At 41.1% G+C, this 8,486-nt stretch overlaps 1 protein-coding gene across 1 annotated transcript in view; it reads right to left on the reverse strand.

Annotated features, from left to right (window-relative positions):
* The window catches only part of LOC100961597 (serine/threonine-protein kinase TNNI3K), a 241,852-nt gene that overhangs the window by 84,897 nt on the left and 148,469 nt on the right, over nt 1–8,486 (reverse strand). The window contains exons 16-17 of the mRNA XM_012801634.2: nt 2,905–2,957; nt 2,479–2,577 (exon numbers count right to left, since the gene is read on the reverse strand). Of these exons, the coding sequence (XP_012657088.1) occupies nt 2,479–2,577; nt 2,905–2,957 (152 nt within the window). The remainder of the gene's footprint in view (nt 1–2,478; nt 2,578–2,904; nt 2,958–8,486) is intronic.

An 8,486-nucleotide genomic window follows, 5' to 3' on the forward strand; every position in this document is an offset into this window, starting at 1 on the left:
GTTACCGAATGCTCAGTTCTTCTGCCTCAGACAGTGTTCTCAGGGAGGATTTCCTGAGTGTTCTCCCAGTGTGCTCCAAACATTAACATACAAGGACATCCTCAATGTGAGTAATAAATTCCTTTATATGCACACATAGTGTGTTTACTGGGGTTTTTAGTTTCTCAGAGGGAATCTTTTTTAATCACTGGAAAATCATAAAATTCTCAACTCTTCACAAAATCACACACATATTTTATTGGTCTGTAGTCAAGTAACCCTGCCTGTCAGGAAATGATTATCCCAGCAGCAGCATGTTTGGGTTATTTGTGAGTGTCTTTCTCCTTAGAAGCCTGACAAATTTCAGAATAGCCAACCCTGGATTCATCCAGGGACCCTGTGCCTCCCTGGGAGTGAATCACACACTGTGGGAGGCACCTCCTTTAAGTCTTCAGGTTGTAATTTAGGAAGTTACTAAATTAGGCCCATAAATAGTGCTCTCATGGCTGAGGAGAGAAAGGGCTAAAGAGGAGTGTCCAGAATGTTCTTATGAAGTAGATTTATCACCAGCAAGAGCAGGTCTGTCTTATTGTCTTTGCCCAGATGTGCTATTTCTGAATGCTGTTTTGTGCAATATTTCAGAAACAAAACCTGTAAAACGGCACAAGCGTCTCTGAACAAAGGTCTAGCCTCTGAATGATGCTGTATACATTCTTTTCATTTGCAATTACTTACTATGCAGCTTAAAAAATTAGTTTCCATTCTTGAATTCAAATGCATAAAATCTGTTTCTATAGTTTAGGGTACATATTACTAGACTTTGACTTAGGAGATGAAAATTCTAGTCCTGGTTCTATCACAGACTGAGCTGCTCTGGGTAATTCTCTTAAGCTTCCTGGACCTAAGATTCCTCCAGAACCAGAAGTGTAAAGCCCTTTCCACCCTGAAATCCCATGCCTCCGTATCTTATCAGTCAGCTGTGCCAAACATCTCTGTGTACACTGAAAGAAACCATTGATCTTTTATTACTTGTGATGAAATTTCATGCATAGCTCTGGCTGCTGATAATTCTTTTGAAACGTCTACCTTATTTTCAAATCATGCAAAATTTCAGCTTTTCAAGAATTTCTTTCTTCTGATTATAGTGCTCTTATCTAATTCCATCACTGAATTCCCACACTGCTTTGAATCTATCTGCTTGCTACTAGCTTTTCTCCACTGGAAAGTGAACTTCTTGAGATCAAAGACTAAGTTTTTATTCACGTTACCTTTCTGTCCTTTTGCATAATACGCAACCCTCAATAAACGTTCATTGAATATATACATAAGAGTGAGAGCAAATAGTGCAAAGTCATACAAATGCACAGAGAGAAAAATGTGTGTTGGGAGGCCAGGTTATACAAAGGAACCTGTTTAAAATTTGCTTGCGCCTCCTGAAATGAGTAGATTTCACCCAGATCGGGTGCAGCGCAGGGCTCTCCATGCTGAGGAAACCACACCGGCAAGGTCACAGCATGTGAGAGTAAACGGCATGTTTGGGGATAGCCAGGAGGTTTTTGCGCTGGGCACAGGGGACTTGAGGAAATTTGTGGTGAAACAGGAGGTTCCACAGGATCCCCGGGGGAGGCGGGGCAGATTAGGGAGGGCAGGAGGCTTCTAGGCAAAGGAATTTGGATCTCTCCCTGTAGACCATGCAGCATTAGGAAGGAAAAAGGGAATTGTCTGAGCAACATTACTGAGCTGATCTTACAAAGAATGTCCTGGTAGAGAGAACTGGCATTAGAAACCTAGTGTAACAGTCCAGAAAAGGGATGGTAAGGATCTCAACTGAGATAGTGGGGGAATGAGACTTGAGAGGTTTGGATGAGCTTAAACAGAACAAAACAGAAGAAGTGATTGAGTAGCAAGGAAGCTACTTCCCCAAGCAGAAGCGAGGAAGGGAAAGAATGAAAAATTACCCCAAGCTTGGTGATTAGTTATCACAGGCAGTGCAGAAGGAGACGTGCACTTTTCATTGGGGGAAAGAACGGCTGAGGCAGGAAAGGGGAGGGCAGGTAATGAATTTGATTCCAGATGTTTCTGAGAATAATTCCCCTTGCTTCAGGTGTTATAACTTATTTTAACTTGAACATTCATGCTTGACTACACTTCCTATTGCCTTATAACGTGAAAGGAGACTATGAATAGTTAATAGACGCTGATGAACCACCACGGTTATAGTTAGTCACCTGTTAACTGTTCCTATTAGTGCTAAGGTGATCTAAATAGGAGTGCCCACCATGGACTTTTAGTTATATTTGAAACATATTCTGTATTATTTTATCTGTAACATTTTCCACATATAGACCTTATCTGTAATATTTCTCTAGCAAAGCCTTGAGATAGTTATTTTGGGTGCTTGCTAAAGATAAAAACATTAGACATTATCCTGCCACCACGCCAATGACATTCCTTCCCATTAAAGCCGCTCCGTCTTTCTCCCACTCCTGCTGAGTTTACACATTTTAATTGGTTCATAATTAGAGCAAACACAGGCAGCGCAAACCCCTGGTTGTTTTGTCATGTTGTCTTCATCCAGAGACTGCAGAAATCTTGATTCTGAAGGAAAGAGAAAACACATTCATATCAAAGGAAATGTCTCAAAACTAAGGTCAGAGAGAGCGGCTAAAACTTGGAGACCTCATAAAACCTCTGTCTTATTCAAATTCTCACTCCCTTTCCCTTGGCTGGGGATATCAAAGATGAAAAAAATAGACAGAAATAAGAGATGTTCAAAATGTGGGGTCACTGAAACCTGAACAACACAGAGACACACAGCTGTCGGTGTGAAATTCATTTTCAGACTCCTGGCACAGTCATCAGGCAGCAGCTAAGAATGAAGAAAGAGCCAGGTGCCCCTCGGGGTATTACTCATGGAAATCTCACCTCCGAAGTCTGCCACCACCGCATGTCCATCCTCATAAAGAAGAATGTTATGACTGCAAAAGAAAAAAAAAGTGGACTTGGAGTAAGCTTTACTATTTCCTAAATCACTTGGCCCCCCAAGGAAGGCGACAGCAGACTTCATTTGTTTACCCCAGAGACTAAAACAGGCCCCCAAAGGCTGACTGCAATTTTCTTTTTTTGTTAATTCAAAAGAGATACCATATTTATAAAAAGTTAGCATGGTCTGACACTGACATTATAAAGAATTCCTACTTTAGCTAAACCCTCTATATTTGTCAAAAAGAGCCATAGCTGAAGATTTTTAGGCTTGTTTGCTAACCACTGTGGTTACAGGGTAAGAGGCATCTCAAAGGCACCAGGAGCCTCTTAGAGTCAGAGAAAGAGAGCCGGCTTGCTGGAACCACAGGCAGGAGGGAGGTTCAAGGCAACGCCGGAAATGAAGACAGCAAGAAGGCTCTAGATGGAAAATGCCTTGAACAATACATTCAGCTACAATCGCAGAGGAGTGTTTTAAGGTCTGTGGAACGAAGCCAGGTAAACCACTTTTTAAGGTTTTGAGGAATAAAGTGTACAGGTCATCAAAGTCTCCTTTCTTATCCAGAATTCCTGCTAGATCAAGAAGAGTGTTGGAGGAGCTCTTACATTTTCTCACAGCAAAAGAAAGGTTGGTATGTGAGGCGACTGGGCATGCTAAACATCCCGAAGGATAATCTTTTCACAGGGGCGTGTACATCATATCACTTTTTAATTATAAGTACAGGTAGTTTTCTTTTTTTTATTTGTCAGTTATACCTCAATAAAACTGGGAGGGGGTAGTAATTTTTTAAAGAAGTAAATCAAAGATCAAGCCCGGATTGTCCAAAAGAGAGGGTATTTCTCCCACCAATTAGTGAGCTGAGTTGTGGACTATCTTACAGACAAGCGTATGATGCCCAAGATCGTCTCCAAATGCCTCTTCCTGAATGTCTTTGATGCCCACTTCACCTTGGCTTGCAAATGAGTCATTTCATTATTAGGAGACTCCTGGATATTTTTAAATTCATATAGGCCAAACTACATTTATTTTATAAAAAAGTATATACTGTCCTCGTAGCTTTAATCACTTTGCCTTATGATCAAATAAGAATATTATTGTTTTTTAGTCCTAAGTGAGTCCACTATGAATCATTTATATAACTGCTTTTTGGCATTGACATGGCCTTTATAAGAAAGTTACTTTTGAACTTACATTGTGATTGTTAATGATTTTATCTTTGGAGTATAATCTTTTCAATTACGGAAAATCTAAAACGTGTTAAAGTCACTTTTCTTGGAGTAGCACAGTGCAGGAATGTTGCAGGATGTCAAAACAAGAATCTGAAAAATGTTCTGTCTAACCGCAAATTACTAATTGATACTAATTGATATGTGTGATGAGAGAGAAAGTGTTATGTCTGAGAACATACAGCATCAGGAGCTCTGTCAAAGTCCAAATACAACAAGAAAGGTGTGTCTAAATGCTGCGCCACTAGATTCCCCACAGGATTTGGAAGAGTTTCATTGCTATACCCCCTCAGCCTCTCAGGGGATAATCAGTGTTATATTTCACATATATCCTTGACCCACATACAGAGCACAGATTCACCAATCATATTGAAGTTCTTCACACATAGCATTGTTTTGTTAATCCCATTATTTTATTATTAACTTCAATCAGTTATCTATAGCAGTGGCCATCAAAACGTTTTTAGCAGTATGACCTTAATACATTAAAAAAAAAATTTGCAAGTAGATCTGCTCTAGTTAAATATAGAAAAGAGCTCACTTTTAAGACCCTATTTAAAAGTCTTCTTTTTTTATACAGTAGCTATGAAGGCAATGCCTCTAAAGCGTGTTCTGGAGAAACCTCAAATAAGTTGTATGTCTAGGGCCCATTTTAGTTGAACTTCTTCCAAAGTACATAGTACATGTTACTAGGAATGATCACATCAGCTACGTGGAATGGTTAGCAAAAATTTACTCTTGTCTGAAAGATGTTTAAGTAAATGTGGTCACTAGGCCCGTGAGTGAGTGCATGATGGCATGAGGGGCAGGCTGCGTCAGGATGCAGGGATTGTGTCTGGTGCATTGACATAGCTCTAGCATTTTTAGCACACCATTTTTCAGAGAGAAGTATTCAATAAGCATTTTCTAAACAAATAAATTCATGAAAAGAAACTGAAAATAGATTCTACTATTTCAGGTAACATTCAGGGCTTGTAAAGACAAAGATTGAATTATTTAATCACTAAGTACTCAATGACTACCATTCATCAATCTATAAATGAATATTTAAAATTCAGAGAACACTAAACTGGAAAAGCCATTAGAAGTCATCTAGTTAATCCCTCCTTGTCTCTATAGAAGATGCCCAAAGCTCAGAGAAGTCAAGGGTATCACCAGAGCCTCACAGACAGTGGCAGTGCAGATCTGGAATTCAGAGCTCCCAAGTTATCATCTCAGATGTTAGAACAATTCCTAACAAAGAGTTGGTGCTATTTTACATACATTCTACGACTCATCCCGGGATCATACCTACGCACTTCTCTCCAGAGCATTTCCTCACGTCATCACAGGACTCTGGGAGATGCAAACTAATACAAGTTGCGGATTTCGTCTTCAAGGGACTTTTGATATGCTGGTGTAAAGATGAGTGTTTTCAAAGAAAATAGTATAAGTTAGGAAAAGGATTAGCTTTGAAGGAGCTTTGAAGGGCTGCCAGTTAGTAAGTGTGTAACTTTGTGCTGAGGCTTTGCCGTGTGACAGGAAGTTTCCTATCTGCTGGGTACAGTGGTGAACAAAACAGGCAAAGACTGAACTTACAGTGTCATGCAGAAGAGAGGAGACAGGAAGAAAAACGGAGGAAAGGAAAGGTCAAGTTGGGGAAGAACCTGGCAAGGCACAAATTGACAATGCGTGTGGTATGACATAGGAGTTATAATGGGATTATAATGAAACTTCTTACTAACTGGAGAGTCCACGCTGAAGGATAAGGGGATATTTGGGTGGGAGCAGGGGTGTATTTCTAGGGAATTTGAAAGACAGAGGGCCAGTCTGGAGTTGATGTAGGAGGTACCAAGGGGCTAGTACTGGTTACTATAGTCTCTGAGAGTGGGGAGACAGGTATTAAAAAATAATTATAGGCATTGGTTACCAAATGACTAAAATAGCAAGGTTGCATATACAAGAGGAAACAGAGGAACCCGTCAGAACCTCTGAAAGAAAGAGATAACTAGGTCTGGAGACAGTTTAGATATAGAGGATGTAAAGAACAGAGCAAGCACAACCTTTAAAATCCTAGTTTGACCTTCTAACTGCAAAGAAATGATAATATACAATGACAAAGTGCCATCTTATCAGAAAGCCTGGAGATTGTTATGAAGAGGGTAGTGGCTGAATTGGTAGGGTATGGACCTCGACTAAACTCAGAGTTATACTTGGCAAGATTAAACTCTTCAGATAAATAAATAACCATAACATTTATCAAGTTGAAATCACAAAGCAAACACTTACATGTCATAAACAATAGCAAATCCAAACAAAGGACAGGCCAGCAATTTAGGAACAGAGTTATGAAATGGCCTTGCAGAATGAGGAGAGTCTAGAACAAATGGGATTCCAGCGTCACTGCAAGATGGTCTTTTGGATTTGTCTGCCCCTTCTCTAACTACTTAGTAACAACAAGTGCCACGTTTTAGAACTTCCTCTAAGATCCTTCCTTCATTTTGCTCATTAAGCTGTGCTTTCTACACTGAATGAAATAAATGAAGAGTGTAGGTGGGGGGTGACACTACCAGAATCTGTGCTGATCAGGGGCTGCACCCAGACCTGGGTGGGCATGATAGTCCAAGTCAGAGACGTCCTCTGAAGGGTCCTCAATGTCACAGTTGGAGATACTGAGGGAAGGAGAAGAGCTCGGAGCTGCAGCAGCTGGGACAACAGAAGTGGTGTGACTAGTATTAAACGATGAGTTCAAGAGTCTCTCACTGAGAGATGTTGTGAGCTCCATGTTTCAGAGGAGTGAAAATTGTGGGATGGGAAAATGCCAACGGAGAAGGTGCTGATATAGAGAAAAGGGAGTAATACAGAGTTAAGACCCCCAGTGGGCAGGCATTGGTGCTTTCCATACTTTTCCTTTCCTCGTGGAGTCAGCATGTGGTTGGTATTAGCATCCCTATTTTATAGATGGATAATTGAGGGTCAGATGGACAGAGTCACTCCTAGTAATCTGTGGAGCCAGTATTTCATCTCCAAAGCCTCCTCGTTTTAGGAGAAGCTGGTTCCCAAAGCAACCAGAATCCAAGGAGGAGTCAGGACTGCTATAATTAGGGGTCTGGACAGAAATTACAGAAATTCTGCTTGGGTGAAGAAAGCCCTGCCGAATGATGCCAAAAATACCTGTTTTCAATAACAATATAAGGCAATGAGACCAAAGTCAAATGGAAATAAATCTGCATTTTCCTCTCTTGCCCCTTACTTCTCAATCCTGTTCCCCAGTGGCAGGACTTGCTTGGACTGAAGGGCTAGCTCATCTCATTACCGACAGGGCTTCTGGCCTGTCAGATTCAGATCAGAGGGGTCTGATTCACAGAGCTACATCTGCAGAATGCTACCCCATGCACGAAGGTTGCTGTCATCTGGGGGCAGAAGACTGCCTCTGTCTCCCCGGATTTTATAGAAAAGCAAACAGGTACCAATAAACTTCACTGGTGGCCTTTTGAGGAAAAGGAGGTCTGAGAATCCCTGTTGCCTTTCTCTTTCTCTCTCCTGATGATATTTTCCCTGGCAGGGAAGCACCTTGTGCGCCGGCCGATTCTGCAGGGCAGATGGCAAGTTCCCTGTGCACAGAGGTGTGTCTCGTTCACCAGCACGTCACACATGGGCAGCCTCTCGAAGGGCGGAGTGCCAGTCTGTGCCTGCTGAGTCCGGGTGGTAAGAAGATTATTAGACTTATTTCCTTTTAGCTGTTGACTTGTGTCTCATTACTTCACATTCATTATTAAAAACAGGCATTTTTTGGCATTGTCTGGCAGGCCTTTCTTCACTCAAGATTCCTTTCTCCCAGATGAAATGCAAGCTCCACCAGTTAACTTTCCCGGTTTCATTTCTCCACTGTGAAGGCCAAGTTCTTTGCTAGAAAGTGCAGGGCATGCCTTCAGAGAGCGTGCAGTCAGCTGAATGCAATGCAGCTGAAAGGAAGAAAGATCATCGTATGTAATCTAGAATTTAAAGTGGCTTTCACCTTGAGAGACCTACAGAATAATACAGCCAATGTAAACATCCATTATGAAAAAGACCATTAGCTAAGTAGAAGAAATGGTCTCTAAGAGGTGGCATGGACAGAAGCAGAATGTGGGACAAGGACCCGCCAGCAGAACACAAGGCTTAGTACCTCACTTTTGCTGCTATTAGTCCCAATTAATACTTGAACTTTGAGAGTCCTCTTCTCCTCTTCAAAAATTTTGAGTGGAATGACAGAAATTAAAAGGAATAATATTTGAAGTTTTTAAAATTCTGAATTGCTAAGTGGGTATTCACTGTTA

Source organism: Otolemur garnettii, unplaced genomic scaffold, assembly GCF_000181295.1.
Source record: "Otolemur garnettii isolate 467f Iridium unplaced genomic scaffold, OtoGar3 scaffold00010, whole genome shotgun sequence".
NCBI classification, from domain to species: domain Eukaryota; kingdom Metazoa; phylum Chordata; class Mammalia; order Primates; family Galagidae; genus Otolemur; species Otolemur garnettii.